The sequence below is a fragment of the Sorghum bicolor genome, chromosome 7 (genome assembly GCF_000003195.3).
Source record: "Sorghum bicolor cultivar BTx623 chromosome 7, Sorghum_bicolor_NCBIv3, whole genome shotgun sequence".
NCBI lineage: Eukaryota > Viridiplantae > Streptophyta > Magnoliopsida > Poales > Poaceae > Sorghum > Sorghum bicolor.
The window spans coordinates 57243650-57261075 of record NC_012876.2 but is presented as its reverse complement, the minus strand read 5'-3'; the positions used below and the strand labels follow the sequence as shown (position 1 = coordinate 57261075).

The 17426-nt window shown below is 43.4% G+C and overlaps 3 protein-coding genes across 5 annotated transcripts; all 3 read right to left on the bottom strand.

Annotated features, from left to right (window-relative positions):
* LOC8077856 (AP2-like ethylene-responsive transcription factor AIL5) lies at positions 1023-5698 on the bottom strand. The gene is made up of 7 exons (XM_021464462.1): positions 5241-5698; positions 5041-5123; positions 4870-4878; positions 4666-4754; positions 4414-4538; positions 4048-4124; positions 1023-2119 (listed from the first exon to the last, which is right to left on the bottom strand). Exons 1-7 carry the CDS (start codon positions 5408-5410, stop codon positions 1341-1343), a joined length of 1332 nt encoding a protein of 443 aa, XP_021320137.1. The 5' UTR covers positions 5411-5698; the 3' UTR covers positions 1023-1340.
* LOC8077855 lies at positions 8334-13573 on the bottom strand. 3 transcript variants are annotated; one of them, XM_021465323.1, is made up of 4 exons: positions 12827-13573; positions 12098-12164; positions 9599-11205; positions 8334-9127 (listed from the first exon to the last, which is right to left on the bottom strand). In XM_021465323.1, exons 3-4 carry the CDS (start codon positions 11159-11161, stop codon positions 9104-9106), a joined length of 1587 nt encoding a protein of 528 aa, XP_021320998.1. In that variant the 5' UTR covers positions 11162-11205; positions 12098-12164; positions 12827-13573; the 3' UTR covers positions 8334-9103. The 3 variants fall into 3 exon arrangements, with proteins under 3 accessions (XP_021320998.1, XP_021320997.1, XP_021320996.1); XM_021465322.1 differs by having other exon boundaries at positions 12098-13573; XM_021465321.1 differs by having other exon boundaries at positions 9599-12164.
* On the bottom strand, positions 13725-16912 carry LOC8080614 (calcineurin subunit B). Its single transcript, XM_002444382.2, has 6 exons — positions 16729-16912; positions 16518-16642; positions 16219-16315; positions 16005-16114; positions 15419-15493; positions 13725-14013 (listed from the first exon to the last, which is right to left on the bottom strand). Exons 1-6 carry the CDS (start codon positions 16796-16798, stop codon positions 13963-13965), a joined length of 528 nt encoding a protein of 175 aa, XP_002444427.1. The 5' UTR covers positions 16799-16912; the 3' UTR covers positions 13725-13962.

The window sequence follows — 17426 nt, the reverse complement described above, 5'->3', positions numbered from 1 at the left end:
ATCTAGCAATGGTCGAGGGTAGCGGGGATATAGCGCCATTCTGGGTTGCTAGCTCAAGCATACGCTGCAAGGGGTCCATGGCGAGGATAAAAAGCATTAGCGATAGAGGATCGCCTTGGCGAACTCCCCTGGCATGGTGGAATCTCAGACCTTGCAGGCCATTGATGAGCACCCTCGAGGTGGAGTTTGGTTGAGCATTACCGACCTGAATCGGCGGCGCGCTGCCGGAGATCTTGCGGTAGCGACCAGGCCACTTGATAGATCAACAGGGTGGATTGGTCCTGCAGGTTGAGGCTGCAAGCTTTGTCCTACTTCGACCACGGCGGCGTCCCAAGAGACCTTGCGTGAGTGTGGGAACGACATTTTTAGGCGGTGACTGCTGCTGGTACCGCGGCCTCCCTGGGGGCGACGCGGCCCCTCGGCTTCCCTCAGAGCCGCGGTGACCTTGCTGGCGGCTGCGGTGCAACCGGAGCCGGGCCGTGGATGGATGGCGCCTAGTTGATGCGGGCAGGGTCGTCCTATCAAATTTCAGGAATGAAATCATGATATACCTCCTTATCTAAGATAAGATTGTTCTTCAAACCAGTGGCGGAGGCAGAAAAAAAATTTAGGTGTGGCAAAATTTGTAAAAGAACCAACGTACTAGCTTGTATAACATATTGACATATGTATTTCATATGTATTTACTTGTATATAATACATATATATATATAGTATTTTTTTTATAAACTTTAGGTATGGCGGTGGCCAAAGCTTGCCAAATACCGGACTCCGCCACTGCTTCAAACCAAACACCTCTGTAAATTTATTTACCCTAACCTTCAAAAACAAATTTATTTACCCTTCATCAAAAATTAAAAGCCACGAAAAAGAGCACGGCATCATCCAAGAGGTTTTGTGATTTTGTGAGACGAGTGGGAGAGAGAAACAAGGGGGAGCAATACGGAGGTTGAAGATAACATTAGTGCATTACCAAGTCCGATCGGAATACTGTAGATGTTTTGCACACAACAAAGACTATATGCATCAACGGCAAAAAGGAAATTTTTCTGAGTATAGCATGTCCCATATATACTTTTACATATTATTAATGTTGATTAGTTATTGTTCCTTCATTTGGACGTGTACACCTTTGACCTTTCGGTGGAAAAAAATGAAAAAAAAAAGAGAAACATATTTCCCCATTCTAGCTATTTGAAACAGGGGCGAGAATAGTCAACTAATCCTACCTCTTCCAAGTAAACCTTGGTAGTAGTCATGTCATCATCATAAACAAAAATTATGAAGCCGTTTAAAAAAATTGCTCGCGGCGTCTTTAAACGCCAGCCGTCCGATCCAGATCACACGTCTAGGTCGAAGTGGAATATCGGCGCCGCGTACGCGCCCAGGTCCCCGAAGAGGAACGTGTCAACCTCCGCGTACATGAAGCTCATGTCGCTCTCGTTCTCGAAATCGAAGAACGTCTGCACGTCGTCCGGGAAGCTGCACCGAGCCGCCGGCGCTCCTTCGACGAACTCAGGCTGCTGCAGCGGCGGCGATGGCTGCTGCAGAGGCGACGAAGGCGAGAACGAGGACAAAGACGACGGCGATGGCAGCTGCAGAGGCGAAGGCGAGAACGAGGACAAAGACGGCGACGGCGAGCTGCTGCTCATGCTGCCGCCGATGCTGCTCTCGGAGGCCACCGCCGCCGCCGCCGCGGAGACCTGCTCCATCAGCTCCTTGAACTTGGGAGACTGCAACACCATGTCGAGCGCCGACGAATTTGGCGCCATTTGATGAGCCGCTAGCGCTCCCGTCTCGTCAGGAAGCTGCTGCTGCGCGCCGAAGGGTCCGCTGGTGTGGTGCTGCAGGTAGCCCTCCTCGCCGTTGTGGAATTCCGCGTCGCCGCCCGTGGTCTCCTCGACGCCGATGGCGGCCGCCGGGCACTCGGGCAGGTCATCTGGTAGCTGGAACGCGGCGACGTCGTCCACCACCACGCCGAGGCTGTCGTCGGAGGGGCCGTGGCAGTGTCGATGCCAGTGATTGACGTAGTGGCTGATGTCGAAGTTGGTGACCGCGTTGAGGCCACGGTGCTCTATAGCGGCGATGTCGTACGCCACCGCCGCCTCCTCTTGCGTTGCTGTCACCACGAGTATGGAAGGAGTACTTAAATTTAGCAGTAAAATAGTACTTCCTTGACAAACTCTGGTTACAGTAGTACTTATAACAACCGAGAGGCATAATAAGTACTAAAAGTCTATAAATAAATCTATGACCACAGCTAATCAAACCTTGATTACCATACTTACAGTCCTTTTCCGCACGTATTCATAATTTTCTTTTGCACTAATCCTAGCTTGAGCTATGTCACTTCTATCTTCTCTTGTGGTTAAGGGATTTGGAAATATTTTTTCTCTTGTCTTAAATTTTATTTATTTATTTAAGTATTTCGTTTAAAAAAATCAATGCCTCATCACCTCTTAGTGGGCAATGGGATTACTATAACATTGCACTACAATAATAGTGGTGATTTACATGCAGATATAGAGGATTACTTTGATAATGAAAGTGATGGGTAGTTTAGAGCATACATGTTGATTTTCATCGTAATGACAAAAACATATAATTTAGAAGCAAGACCCAATTGTTATTATTGTCAGTGATGATTCAAGTCGTTGAATTGATCATCAAATGTTTCTGTTTGTGAGAATTTTATATTGATTTATTGGCGTGTTTGTTTGTTTAATAAGAGGGTGTTTGGTTCACCTAGGAGCTCCTAAATTTAGTCTCATTTAGTCATTTTTTACCTAAACACTATGAGTCTATATGACTAAACGGGACTAAATGACCTTTAGTCATTTGTAGCCACTTCAGAGTGACTAAAATAGACTAAACTATTTAGGAGCAACTAAAATTTAGGACAAAACAAAACCTAACGTGCATGGACGGACCTACCGTTGTGCCCGGGTATTCCCAGGCATACCCTACATTTTTGGAAAAAAAAATTAATAGATATTTGAGATATATACATGTATAATATACATAAGGTGTTAAAACTACGTTTCTCTTTGTTTCTAGGTCATTTTATTCAGTAATTCACCTCTAACTCAAAAGCAGCCCCATAAGCCACGCGAATCCAGACGGTCCATGACTCATCTAACCTTTCCACTCACTTCCCTACTTCCCCGAAATCCCAAAACCATCAGGCCTAGTCCGTAGGGGTAGGGCAGCCGCGCACTGACGCGCAGGCAGGCACTTCCGCAACCCTCGACCGCTCGCCGCCGCTCGCGATTCGCCACTGACGCGCAAGCAGGCGCTGCGGTCTGTGCGGACGCTCGCGTTGCCGGCGTCCCCGCGCTGCTGCTTCGTCCGCTCCGCTCCCCGGCATCGGGCGTCCCCGCACCGCCACGCGGCCCGTCGGTCATGACGCCCCCTTTGCTTGGACTAGGTAATAAAACTCAAATCCCTTTCCTTTTCCCTTTGTTGGTTCTATTAAATGTCATTTTCAATTGCAAAATAAAATTTATAGATATGCAATGCATTTGAACTACATGTATCTTTTATCTAAGCAGATCTAAACATTTTGTGTCGTTTATGTAAAAAAAATTTATCATGGGCATACCCTGCTCCTAATTCCTGGGTCCGCCACTGCTAACGTGAAGGATCCAAAAGAAAAGCCAGAAGTAATGGCTGATTCGTGATTAAAGTGAACCATATAGACCCACTTCAATCAAACCACATGTTCGGAGATCCGATTAGGGTTATTATGGACACGTCCTCCTTGATGATCGTATTCGTACCTTTTGACTTGAGACCAACCGGTAACACACCAGCAGAGTTTCAGAATGCGTGGACGGCGAAAAGTTACTAGTAGCACATCAAAAAGTTCTATATTTTATTTTTCTCTCTCAAAAGCAAATGATGTTTATTTCCTCTATATATGGTTCAGAAGATGAATGACACGATGCTAGTAACGACACACCAGATGGCTGTCTTCTGGATAACCCATGCTGACTCACATGATAGGAATATATTCTAGACCAGTAGATGAGATGGTACGATACATACCGAAAGTGCCGAGGTAGAGGTACTTGTTGCCCAGCACGCGCCCGATCCTCGCCTCCCATCGCCCGTTGTGATGATGCCTGCAGAGTTAATGTTGTTTTTTTAGTATTTTCATTTGTATTTGATAATTATTGTTTAATTATAAAAAACTTAAAAAAATCATCTCATAAATTATATGTAATTAGTTATTTTTTATCTATATTTAATGCTTATATATGTGCCATAAAATTTGATGTGACTGAAAATCTTGAAAACTTTGTAAAATTTGTTGAGAACTGAACAGCCCCGTGCATCGACCGAGGATTTCCGATGAGATGTTGAGGGTAAACTTGGCGGCGGCTGGGATGGATGGGGGTGCACTGAACGAACCTGGCAACGCCCCTGTACTTGGACACCCCTCGCGAGAAGCCGCTGCTCCGCCGACGCAGCGACCCGATGTACTCCTCCCTGGGCTGCGCCTCCATCTCCCTCAGCTCCTCGTCGTAGCCGCACAGCTGCAGCAGCCAGCAGAGAGATTTGATTGCAATTTGGACGCACACGCACGGGGTCTCGGTTCGGTCAGAGTCCAACCCGGCTGCTGCGGTTTTCGCTGAAAACTTGATCGAAGAGAGCCGAGCGTACCGGGAAGTTGAGGACGGTGGCGGGGCCCCAGTACTTGAGCGCCGCCAGGTCGTGCGCGCGCGCCGCCGCTTCCTCGTCGTCGTACGCACCTGCAAATCAAACGCCGAGGAGAAAAAGGAGGTTCAGTTGAGCAAACGACAAAGCGGAACGACCCCATGGATTGGATGGAGCCGGCGAGAAAGGAGGGAGCTCTGCTCTGCTCACCGAGATAAACTGCAGTTCGTAGTGCGTGCGCCAACCGGGCCGGCCGATCGCAGGACGACGGCAGCAGAGAGGAACCACGCGCAGGCAAGCACGGAGGTCAGTCGCGATCGCGAAACGAAACCGTAAGGAAGGTAGAGGGGAATATTGGGGTGAAGCGATGATGGGGGGTACCTTGCTTGCCTTTCTTGTTCCGGGAGCCATTGCGGGCGTCCTTGTCCCACAGGTGCGCCTCGAACCGCCCCGTCCACCGGTGCCTGGCGCCGCCGCCGCCGGCCGGTTCGGTTGGGTTAGTGACATTTGATCGACGAGCACAACGGATCGAGGAAACAATGTGTCGGAGCATTGCAATCGGGGGTTTGCATGGTGGTTACCGTGTGACGCCGCGGTACGCGGAGCTGCGCTGGGACGGGGTGCTGCTCTCCCGCGGCTCGCCCTTCCTCCGCACCCGCTTCAGCTTCGGCGGCTTCCCGGTGACGCTGACGCCCGTGGCGGCGTTAGGATTATCCTCGTCGGTACCGGCGTTCTTGCGCGGCCTGGCCATTGCGGAGTCTGAGAGAGGGGCAGAGAGGCGGCGTCGTCGTCGTCGAGGGCGCTAGCAGCTAGCTGCACAAGGGTGGAAAGCCGAGGGGGGTTTTAAAGAACTCCCACAGGCTGCACAGCCGAGCGAGGAGAGAACGATGGCTGATGCGGCGGCGGCGGCAGATTGGTTGGGCTCGGGACAGGTCAACACGAGCGTGCCAAATGAGCAGGCGAGACGAGAGAGCGAGAGCGAGGGGCTCCGAAACGGAGCAAGAAACAAGGAGCTCACTGCCTGCTGCAATGTAACTCTGACGAGCCCGTGCGGCCGGTACCAGACTCTGAACTACCACGTCCGTTTTCGTACGGCCTATGCGTGCGGACGATCGATCGATCACACCTGCACATTTGTCACTTGTGGAGGGGTTTGACTTTCGAGACCGGACCCAATGCCGGCGTATACACACAGCAAAAGTTCCAGGTTTGTGAAAAACCATCATTTTATACTGTTATTAAAAAAGAACCATCGTCCTATATATAGAAACAATCGTTGCTAGACGCCTAGACTAAAAACGATAGCGAGCAACTGTGCAGTCGGTATGCCGAATCCGGCAGTTGCAGAACGCAAAATGTATGACGCGGCGTGCAGATTACGAACGAACTGAAGCGCTGATGTACTACTTCTTGACCGGACCCGGGACTTGACCGAAGGAATTGAAGGAGGTCAAATGTTGAGTGCCCCCGGGCACGCTGGAAGGCCGCCCCGTGGACTTTACCTGGTCTACAATGGAAGGCCCCGTGGTTCACGGGAACACGAAAGTAGTACGAAACGGGATGAATGAAATGAAATACTACATGTCACTATTGTCGGGGGGGAAACAAAAACGGGAAACGTACGTGGCATGTTAACAGATGCAGATGCAGATGCAGATGCAGCACTGGCTCTCTGACGACTCAATAAATTTGAATCCGTTTCAGTTGTCACTTGATTATGGTCCGAAAGCAGCTCGTATCTGAATGCCATGACTGGTTTTAGTTCAAGATCCCTCATAATACGAATGGTTGGTTGACTGTGCAGCCAGCACATCAATCTGAAACACGGACCGTGACATTCCCCCTCTTTTTCATTTTTTTTTGCTCATACTCATACCATACATGTAAGTGATGAGGATAGCGGGGGACAAATGTGCACCCAGTTTGTTTGCAAATTTGTAGTGCTGTTCAACAGGAGTTGACCAAGTGCAAGTGCTGATATCACTAGCCTGTTGTAGCCAGCCGCAGTGGACCTTGAGAGGCACCATTTAGAGATTAGAGAAGAGAATGCTACATTTCAGGTTTGGCAGACCTATTCCTAGTCATCTCTTTCTGTGGTCAAAATCTGCCTCCTGTGTTTATTCTCATTTTATTCTTTGACATGCTTGCTTTGCTTCAGACAGTTCATACTTTTTTGTTCACTAGCTGAAATGCAAATGGGGAAAAAAGAAGGGAAAAAATATTTCCTTTTCCTTATGATCTGATTCCATGAACATTCTAAGCTAAATAAGCCAAAAAATATGCAGCGACCGCGACCACGACCACTTTCCTGCGACAGCATGGGCGGTTGGTTGGGCACAACTTTATGACAGATCCGATCAACCCCCAACAGATTTTTGCCGTCAAAATTATTAGTAACAGTTGTCATCACTAGTAACCCCCCTAACTAGCACCAGAAAATGTTCATTCAATTAGTGCGGCAACTACAACTACAAGCGAAGCCATGCTCTGAACTGTATGGCGGCTGGAGGGAGCAATTTGGCTGGCCTGCAGATTTTGACATCTCAAAGCAGAGCAGCCGCCCTGGACCTGTTCTGAAACTTCGAGTACCTGACGGTACTACACATTTGGGATCTTGATGGAGCATATAACCTTTGCTCTTCATGGCGCCCCATCACGGGAACCATTATGATCTTAAGCTTAACCCATGATGTCAGTCGATTTGGTCCCCGTCGAACACTAGTACTAAACTCTCGAAATCCAGCAGATTTTCAGAGTACGTGGTGCGTTACGTGTAATTGATAGTAGCCTCACAGCATGTCACGACCCGTTCTCCAGAGCTGCAAGTCTTGCCGGTTCGCTGTTGGCGGTTGCTCGTGCCGTGTTAGCGGCCAGCTGCCCATGACATGAGCGTTGCACACAAGCATCGTGTCATCGTGTGTGTGTGCCCATCACACAGAACAGCGGTCAACTGTACTTCAATTCCATCACTCACCGACGGACCGTGCAAATTTACCAGAGCCAGTTAACTTTTTTTTTTTTGAAACACCAGAGCCAGTTAAGAGCCTGTTCGCTTCCTCCGTAATGAACCCCAAGAAAAAATCCGACTGGAATCGTTAGTTAATTTTACATAACTTTTCATTAGTTCCCGGTGACATCCTACTCTAAACAAACGGGCCCTAACTGATCTGATAAACTTTTTTCTGGCAGTTTTTAGGTGATCTACAGGCTAAACGCAATTGGGTCAATCGCCATGTGACTAATCCAAGTCCAATCGATTCACTTTTTTGCCTTATTAATTATGTACTCATCCATTCCAAATTATAAATCATTTCAAATTTCTTAGAGAGTCAAAGTATCTCAAGTTTGACCAAAATTATAAAAAGAATTATAAAGGTTTTATGATATCAAATAGATAATACTACAAAGATTGACTCTCCAAGAAAGTTTGAATGGCTATAATTTGAGAATGTTTTCTGTTCGCCTTCACAAATAACCTAATACTCGGGTACGAACGAGTACGATTCGACCCTGGATTCTCGGACCGGCCCAGGTCTCACCTCCTCACATAGCGAACTATAATTTGTCCACTGTCCACATGAAACACCGATGAAATGGACTGTTTGGAATGTACCTGAAGAATTCGAGGACCAGCTGGATGTTGGAGGCAAAGCCAGCAGTTGGACAAGTATAAATCGAATGAAGACAAGCATTTTCGTTGTTCATAGTAATGTTCCAGCTTGGTGGCTACATTGGGCATTCGGATTCCACCGATGATGCCTTCCAGACAGCATAGGGCTAGCTACCTTGTGCAAGTGGCTAGGCCACGCATAGAAATTCTGAGGTTAAGAGGCAGTGACAAAACGGGCTGAAAAAACTTCTGGAACAAACCAATCTCATTCCAGTATTCCTCGAACCCACATATAGAAGTTCAAGTAATGTTCCTTTTTTTTTTGCGAGCATCAAGCAACGTTCCTTAGGGAATGGTGTCGGGCTGACATTGTTCGGTGGTCTCTTGGGCGCTTTTTTCTAATGCCTCCAGGTGCTCTTGTTTGTCAAGAACGAGATCTAACTGGTTGTCAAGAAACACTTGTTTACAGCCAGGAGCATGAGATGGCGTCATGCCACCAGTCTCTGCAAATGAAACCTAAATGCAGCAAAGGTTGCTTGCAGCATAGCCCCCTTCTGTCTTCGCTGGTCTACTTGGCTTCATGTACATACATAACTGGTACAACTGCAGCCCACATTATGTACATATGCATGTTCTGCACAGGATCAGATTACAGCGTGCTGAGCACATAGCAAATACCCCAGTTTTCACCGTACTGTGTTGATGGAGATGTCTAATCATTGTTTTGCACTGTCTTAAAAATGTGAACTATACAATCTTGTGCTTCTAAATTCCAACACTTGAATTGCGGCACATAGCCTCAAGGCATGCTTCAGATGGCACAGCCTGACCCAGCTATATGGAAAACGATAGAGCTGCCTGTTGCAAAAGTTTTTGCATTATTAGAGGAGGAAAAAGAAAGCAAATGCCACTGTGTAGGCACAGAATTCTCTCCGTGCTTACTACTTCATGTCTTATTTCTCCTTTACTTTTTTTTTGTTCTACATGGGCACAGACAGATTAAACAGTGGCAATCAACACAAAACTTTACTAGAGGAGAACATAATCTGAATCATTTGACTTCAGAAGGTGCATGGCATAACATTCAACAGTTTATAGTGAAGTCTACAAAGTCCAAAAAGCAGCAGTGCAGCACAGAGACGTGCTAGGATCACTGAAATAGTTTATGCTCATACTCGGAAATACTATATGTACTGCTGATTATAACATTAAAAAATGATGATCAACTTAGTTCGTTCAATGATCAAAACATTAATTATGATGATATTGCACTTAGGGTGATGTAATTTATCTAAAACAATTCCCATAAAGTAGGCTTAAAATAAATACCTCCATAACAGAATCTAATGATGTGTCATTTCGGGGGCTTTCCTGGGAATCAGAAGGTCTCATATGTGATTCTATCATACCAAGCTGCTCATATACCTCCTTCAGCATTATGATCTGTTCCTTGTTAGTCCTAGGGTCACTTAGCTCAACCATCTTTTCACTTTGCACACGCTTCAGCCTTGATCTGGTTCTCTCAACACCAGCTCGTGGTGTGTAAGTTCCGGAGCTTCGACGGACATGTCTATCGACATTATTCATCGATCCAATTTTTCTTGTTGCCGCGAACCTGGACAGATTACGTGGCCCTCGCCCTTTGGTAACAACCGTGGGAGACAGTTGAGATTCTTCTGTCATTATTTCACTTTCAGTACATGAGGAATCAGTTGTCGTATTGCTTCTTTCTGGAATTTGGAGTGGATCACTTAAAGGATGAACAACTGGTTCACCCATTTCAGTACCTACACAAGAATCCTTGAGTTTATCATGATTTACTGTGCATTCCATACCTTCCCTGGCCTGAACTGCTCCATCACTGCATATATCTGCCTGATGACTCACCACTGAGCATGAGGAAGAACACGGAGGCTCATCCAAAGTCTGAGAGTCACGTACACAAGAATCCTTGAGTTGACCATGGTTTACTGTGCATTCCATATCTTCCCTGGCCTGAACTGCACCATCACTGCATATATCTGCCTGATAACTCACCAGTGAGAGCGAGGAAGAACACAGAGGCTCATCCAAAGTCCGAGAATCACCTACACAAGAATCCTTGAGTTGATCATGGTTTACTGTGCATTCCATATTTTCCCTGGCCTGATGACTCACCACTGAAAACGAGGAAGAACACGGGGGCTCATCTGAAGTCTGAGAGTCATGTAAAACACCATTGCTTGGAGAATGTGGTTCTTCACCATGCTTTCCTCTACCGTCCAAATCTGTTGAGAAGCTTTCCTTGGGCTCGAAAGGCATAACATTTCTTGAAATCTGCTCCCAACTGTCATCACTCAGCCTGCTCCTTGCTGATTGTATTCCACTATTTTTCTTCATGTCCATATCAGTATATAGTTTATTCAACTGTAAAGTTGGCAGAGAGAAATTTCTTTTGATTTTATGACAAAGATTCTCCATGTTCTTGCTTCCAAACAAAGATTTATCACTATCTATTGTCTCATCTGCAATGTCAGAATCATCAATGCCAGCATCCGATAGCTTGTGTTTATACACCTGCAGTTGGTTCCTCAGATACGAGATCTCCAATTCTTTCAGCTCCATGACCTCCTTTAGAATCTCCAGTGCTCTGTTAGTGTGCTTGATCTTTTCCTCAGCTATTCTCTTGTACTGCCATGCTTCCATTCTCTCTGCGTCCTTCTCTTTTTGAAGCTTTTGAATCATTGACATGGCTGCGCTTGCAGCAGTTGCTGAAGCTTCTCTTTCTACTTCTAATTCCATGAATAACTTTTTCATCATAATGTACTGGGCGAATATGGCTCTCTGTAACTGACTAGTATCATTTTCTGCCATCTTGGTAAAAGGCTCTGATTGGTATTCAATGCTTGTCATTTGCCTTAAGATGAAAATCTGAATCCATCTGTCAGATCTCAGATCTGTACCACTTAAACATGCATCGATCAGTGTCCTGAAAAAAACACTACCAGAAAACTAGGATAAAAAGATGAGTTGACTAATCCTATGCATGAGTTCACCAGAAAACTAGAATAAAATATGAGTTGACTAATTCTATGTATGACTTCTTACAAGGAGCTTATTAAATCAATATTCTCAACAAACAGACACTAGAATATGTCATAAATAGACACATGTATTATCTCTAGTTGGTTGATAACTGGACATATGAGCAGAGAAGAACAACAAAAGTCTTCCAGAAAATTATATGTTCTAGAAAGGTAAACTGTTCTGGAAAAAAAAACAGTATTACTAACTTCAGTACAGGAAGGCATGTATCACCGATGTTGTACAATGTATTATATAGGTATCTTATATACCCCTTGTTCAGTATCCCATGCAGTGTGTTGCAACTATAAGTTTCTCATGAAGCCACAAGCATTTCATTTCTTTAACTAATCTCCTTACATGGCCACATACTATTCACATTTCAATGGAGCTGCAGAAGTTTGACAATATTTCCAACATAACATTTCTTGAAGCTTGAACCAATTGTAACTAGGACTTCTAAAATCACTTCAAATGCTAAAGATCACAAATCATGTATGAAAACAATATGTGTCAATTCAACATAAATGTAGGCCCTTAATCTTGATCCCAGTTTCCAGTTTATCTTTACTCTTACTTCAATATAGCATCATTTTAATGTTTTCATGCAGTTATTCCTATGATACTAATAATTTACAAAGTACAAACTTCAGCACTGATTAGACACCATTTGTGTTTAGGAACGAGGCCAGGTTGTGGTTCTTATAGGCCACTGATTGTAGTTCTGTTTTTCTGACAAGCACTCTTGTAAGAACCATGCCCTACCAAGTTTGTGTGGGTCTTCTTAGACCCACTCCCTTTTTCCATTTAATATTAATGATGTGTAGCTCTCCTGCGCGTTCAAGAAAAAAAATTATATTATCCTTCAATGACAAGCAGAGAAAGGTATAACGCCAGCAGCATGTTTGATTCTCATAATTTATTTTACAAGGGAAAATGAAATCAATAAAGCATAATTCAGAAAGGGAAAAACCAACTGGTCATGTTGAACTACTTGCCCATACAATGAAAATCTCATGGTCTAAGATTTGTTCACTAACAGCATCATCGATCATTTTAGCCAGCAGACCAACCCGCCAATACAAAACTAACTCAGAAACTATGTGGAACAACCAAACAACATGGTGGATCAGGATATAATATAATATATATAAATGCACAATTAGCCAGACAAGCAGATGAAAAGGGAAATAATCTGAGATGAAATGGTGCTGCCAAGAACCAAGGGCCAACCAATACAGTACATCAGAACCAAATAGCTGAAATTGAGTATCCAGTGAAGGACCGTAACATGCAAAAGTTAGAGCACATGCTAACTAAGAATTACGATATAGATTGTATGTCAACATTGTTCAGTTACACAAGAGGTTGTGTGATCAGTTTTAACAAAAGAAAAAGAGATTTTGGCAACAACTAAGTACAAATTGTTTGAGGTCATCATTTCCAACGATTGGGAAAGGTATAAGGAAATTACAGTAGTTAGAGCAAACTCACCAAGATTGGCACCAACGAGCTAACGATCCTCCCTAGCTAAACTCCAATGGCTCTGCCTTCCCTTCCTGCATGGGAGGAGGAACTTGCAGGTAATCAGGATAATGTCTATTAATAGAGGAAGCAATGGACGCCTCATCTTAAGAGAGACAAAGACAGGAAGGTGTGATTTATTTTTGGGATGTGGACCTGGCAGTTATCTGAAACTTTTTTCTCAAACTATCTGAATTTTTCCTCAAACTAAGTTATCTGAAAATCATTCTCCATCTAGAATCTAGCCATTTTTCTTGAATGAGAGTATCATTTTTTAGGGTTTCCTCAAGTTGGCCAAGACAGACACAAATGCAACTCGGTATTATCGACTCATGCTGTCCTGCATGTCTGATAATAAGCAACCAAGAAGCTCCTTGCACTGATCAATCATCCTGGCCGAATGAATAGGGTCTTCCAAGCTATATTTCAGGTGCCTGAATTTTTGGAAAGTTTGAGGAAACAACTCACAAAAGACGACTAGTACAATTAAAAGGACAACTTACAAGAGAATAAACATTTTTTTCTATAGCCAAACAATGACAAAATTACATGTCGCTTCAACAATAACAAAAAAAATCAGGCATCTGAGATGTGAAAAGGTAATCCTAACAATAAACAATATAGCTTATATCCTTTTCCAGGATACTCCGTTCCGAATTCTAAGTTATTTTGGCTTTTCTAGATGCATAACTTTTACAAATGTATATCTAGGTGCATGGCAATAGCTATGTATCTAGAAAAGCCAGAATAACCTACAATTTGGAATGGCAGGAGTACTAACTAGTACTAGTATACAGAAGTATTAAGAACCCTAAACTCAGACACTCATGATGCCTTGATCATCTGATTTTTTGACATATTTTGGTAGTGAACCTTAGATCATTAAGGGTATCTTGAAGATCACATGACATATAACAAGCGTTAAGGAGTACAAGTGCAAGTGAACTAAAACTCCAAATAGCAGGTACATATGTTTCCTTCATTACATCTCTGATCATGATTTGAGTTACAAGGATATAAATATACCATCGACTTAATTTAACATAAATGAACATACAGTCTGAGCAACAGCATCATGGTACAACTAGATGGTACTTATTAGGCTTTTAGTCAATAGGAACTTCAACCTCCATCTTGAGCTCAGAATTGCCAATAATCTGAAAATGAATACCAAGTTTGTCAAGGAAAAAAAAGATGTTTCCTTCCAGCTGAAATAGTGTAATACAGATGTGCAGTGGTTACATTGATGAGTCATAACTTTATAACTGAATATCATAGAATTTCCAAGGTATATCAAAACAAAGAAATTGCATTTACAACATAAATAATTGCTTCATGTATTTCAGAATATAATAAGCAATTCGTCTGGACTAGCCTTATCATACTGTTAGAGTAAACTAGGAGCATACCCCGCGCGTTGCTGCGGGAATTGCGGATTAATAGATTATGTAGTATGATGATGTGGGCTATACTTATTTGTTTTGCTGACATGGACACTACAGCTGTCATGTGTGCTATTGGATTTTAATTGTATATGTGGTAGTGCATTGCATGTTGAGATAAATAGTTATTGAGGTTTTACTTAGTGGATTTTAATTGAATATGGTAGTGCATTGCTTAGGTGGATAGCTTGCATGTTTAGAGAAATAGTTTAGTGGGGTTTAGGATTATAAGAGTTATAGATAGGAATAGTACCATATTGTGTACCCACTTAAGGTGTTAGTCCTATACTCCTATGTACCCTATATAATCAGTCCACGAGGCCCAATGCAATATATCAAATATTCCACCAATTATATTCTCCTTCACATAGAGTCACATGCTCACACTGTTCATTGTTTGATATACTGCATAACAATGCATAATGTGCAATTGAGCACGTGGTGTGAATATTTGGCAAAGATAAGTTAATGGACAATGGCAGGGGCAGATGATAATGCCTAAATTTGATTATAAAGGTATTTGCAGACATCAGATGACATAACAAAAGCATTTCATTCATTGATTCGATATTATGCAAGCAGCAGCAACTGGATCAGAAGATTTGAAACTTGTCTGAAAAATGTACATTTGAGAAGATAACTGTCACTTGTTTAGACATTGTAAGCCATCAGCATTGTATTCGATAAAAAAATAGGTACCAACAATCCAACATGGAGATCTTTATTCAGAAAATATTCTGAACCCTCCTAATGCTTTAATATGTACTTTGTGGACTGCCATATTGATTTTCACAGTTTTACAAATAATAAAGCTCTTCCATAGAAAATTTGCCCCTTCGAATGACAGATTTTAATCAACATGTGTTCCAATACTTGCTAAGTTGTCATAACACTTGGTGTTCATGACTGAGTGTAAGGAATAGTATCACAATTCACAACTAGATTTAGCTTTAAACTGCCACAAACTTATGAACATACTTTCATTTAAATCAGTTAAAATGATATATAGTAGCTTCTGATACCAAGAAAGTAAAAAAAATTATGCCTGAAGTAGATTATGAGTGGTGACAATACGTTTATGACTGAGTAAATTTAGCTGTTAAAGGGGGAACTAGCTTACCTTCATAAAGTCTGGGAGTGTGAAATGCGAATCTTTTGTGTACCCAGCTTCTTCTAACACATGAGTCAAGACTTTCTGCAATGCACAATAAGTCAAGTGAGCATATCCAGAAAAGACTAATGGTAATGCGCGGATAGGGCATGGGGACAATACCAGCATGACTAAAATATATGTTACATTACTATCACACAAATAGGTAGAATAATGAATGTCTTTTAAAGCTACTGTGCCCAATTAAGAAATCGTAACTCTTGGGAACTATATATCCTGCCGCATGGTGGCAATAGTACCTTTTTCTGGGGAGAAAGAAAGAGATAATTTGCAGACAAACTCCTTGCAAACGGCATTATGTTTTACTGAGATAACTTTTCAGCTGAAACTATCTAGCAGTTCATGCCCACGCAAGGAGTGCACGCATGAATAACACGACTAATTAATCACTGGCTAAAAGCATTATGTGAAAATATGTAGTATATCCAGTATTCCAGTCATTCAAGAAGCTGATGGAATCAAGTCAAGATTATTAATTTGTGTTTGCTATGTCGTTTCATAACACAAGAAGGAACCAGAAATCCAGAGTACAAACCTGTCTCTGTTGCTCTGTCATAAATGAACCTGTGAGATCTCGCAAGATGCTCAAGATGTCATCAAAAGCAACCTTCCCGTTGCAGTCAGTATCATAAACCTTGAAAATAACTGGAGAGGAAATAGCATAATCAGACACAAAAAAGGATTTGAAAGAACATCCACACTACATATTGACAAATAATGGAGAATTTGAATAAGAATATAATACCTACATTCAATCTTTTGCTGCAGGCTTGTGCGGGGGCTAAAAGCCGACAAAAATGCTACAAACTCCTTGAAGTTGAGCCCATCCAGCATCCTCAGGAGCCTCTGATGTATAGAACAAAGCAACTTTCAATTACAAATTATCAGGGAACAACACCTCCTTGATCACACAATTCACTTGCTCCAGCCAAAACCCTCAACGTAGCATGGTCTCTAGCCATTAGCATACTCCGCAAATCCGAGGATATTTTCGAAATGGAGGAGAGTGGGTGAGAATTCAGCGGTAGGTGGGGAGTGGGGACCGTACCTGGGAGAGGGGATTTACGGCGAACTCAGGGACCGACATGAATTCGTCAGCGGAGACGAAGCCACCTCCGTTGCGGTCGAGCTGGCAGAAGCGGTGGTACAGCGAAACTATCTCCTGCTGCGAGACTAACGCCCATAGCCGCGGTGCATCAGATTAGATCAGACTAGACCAGATCAGGGGAGCGAATTAGGCGTCAGAGTTAGCGACTCACATGCGTGGTCACAATGGTCCTGGACCTCCTCGATGTCATATTGGGTGAGCATAGAGGGAGTGCTCCCCATCTCGGCCAGACCGCGGGCGGCGGCGGAGGAGGAGGAGGAGGAGATCGCCGGAGCCGGGCGAGTCGACGATCCTGGTCGGGGGCGGAGAGGGCGAGGCGTGACGGAATTTCCTATCTTCGTGACATAAGAAATGCAACCATTCGAGTTTTTGGGCTTGGGCCGACACCGTGACGCCATGGGCCATGGCCCGTTTTCTTCGAGGCAAGAGAATCAGCAAACTTTCTTTTTTTTTTTTTTTGACATAGCCAATCTGTGTTGAATAAAAAATACGTCAATTTCGATATGTGTCAGTACAGTCTTTTGGATGCGCTTATAAAGATAGATTTTACGTGCATATATTTATAGAGATGAATGTACATACATGTGTGTGTTATAAGCGTCTACGTCTATATTTGTGTAATTCAAAAAAAAAACTAATGATCTTAAAAAAACAAAGCCAATGATCCAAACATTCCGAGATACAAAAACCTGACATTCCCACTGTTTTCTATTTGAAGCTGATGTCATTATCTATTTTCTACTCCCTCCTTTTTAGCCTTTCTACGTACATAATTTTTATTATCATACATTGTTATATAGTAATGACCAGTTAGGACCTTATTTTCAGACTAAAAAAGACTTAAGGCAA